Source organism: Corvus brachyrhynchos, unplaced genomic scaffold (assembly GCF_000691975.1).
Source record: "Corvus brachyrhynchos isolate BGI_N302 unplaced genomic scaffold, ASM69197v1 scaffold628, whole genome shotgun sequence".
Taxonomy (NCBI): Eukaryota; Metazoa; Chordata; class Aves; order Passeriformes; family Corvidae; genus Corvus; species Corvus brachyrhynchos.
In genome coordinates, this window is record NW_008239312.1 from 11,225 (window position 1) to 12,323 (window position 1,099).

Sequence of the window (1,099 nt, forward strand, 5' to 3'; positions counted from 1 at the left end):
ATCCTCTTTTTTTCTGCTTAGAAATAACCTTTCCCCTCCAAAATCCCCACTTCTTTTGCCCCCAAATTCTCATTGTTTCCCCCTTCAAATTAGCATTTTCCCCCAAAAATCCTCATTTTTTCCGCCTTAGAATCCCCATTTTCCCCCCAAAATCCCCATTTTTCCTGCCCCCAGCACCTGCAGCATCTCCCGGAAGAGTTCCCGGCCGAGCCCCCGACGCTGTTGGGATTCGTGGATGTAAAAATCCAGGACACAAAGAGGCTCCACCTCGACGTGGGACCCGTCCCGGTCCTGGGGGGCACACGGGGAGTGGGGACCCCAAATCCCACGGGATCCACCCCAAATCCCACGGGATCCACCCCAAATCCCACGGGATCCACCCCAAATCCCACGGGATCCACCCCAAATCCCACGGGATCCACCCCAAATCCCACGGGATCCACCCCAAATCCCACGGGATCCACCCCAAATCCCACGGGATCCACCCCAAATCCCACGGGATCCACCCCAAATCCCACGGGATCCACCCCAAATCCCACGGGATCCACCCCAAATCCCACGGGATCCACCCCAAATCCCACGGGATCCACCCCAAATCCCACGGGATCCACCCCAAATCCCACGGGATCCACCCCAAATCCCACGGGATCCACCCCAAATCCCACGGGATCCACCCCAAATCCCACGGGATCCACCCCAAATCCCACGGGATCCACCCCAAATCCCACGGGATCCACCCCAAATCCCACGGGATCCACCCCAAATCCCACGGGATCCATCTCAGGGACCCCAAAAATTCCTGGGACTCACCAGCAGGAAAAGTTTCTTGTAGCCCACCTTGAGGAACCCGAGCACGGCGCCTTTGGGGGAGCTGGGGGGGAATTTGGGGGGATTTGAGGGGGATTTGGGGGGAATTTGGGGGGATTTGAGGGCGATTTGGGGAGAATTTGGGGGCAGCTGGGAGGGATTTGGGGTGGAAAAGGGGATTTGGGGGGAATTTGGGGTGGAAAAGGGGATTTGGGGGGAATTTGGGGGTTTGAGGGGATATGGAGGGAAGCGAAGGATTCTGGGTGGTCTCAGGGGGAATCTGGAGGGTCCA

The 1,099-nt window shown here is 57.9% G+C and overlaps 1 protein-coding gene across 1 annotated transcript in view; it reads right to left on the reverse strand.

The window, feature by feature from the left end:
* ATAT1 (alpha tubulin acetyltransferase 1) overlaps window positions 1-1,099 on the reverse strand; it is a 6,673-nt gene that overhangs the window by 3,929 nt on the left and 1,645 nt on the right. The window contains exons 2-3 of the mRNA XM_017740727.1: window positions 811-957; window positions 178-291 (exon numbers count right to left, since the gene is read on the reverse strand). Of these exons, the coding sequence (XP_017596216.1) occupies window positions 178-291; window positions 811-957 (261 nt within the window). The remainder of the gene's footprint in view (window positions 1-177; window positions 292-810; window positions 958-1,099) is intronic.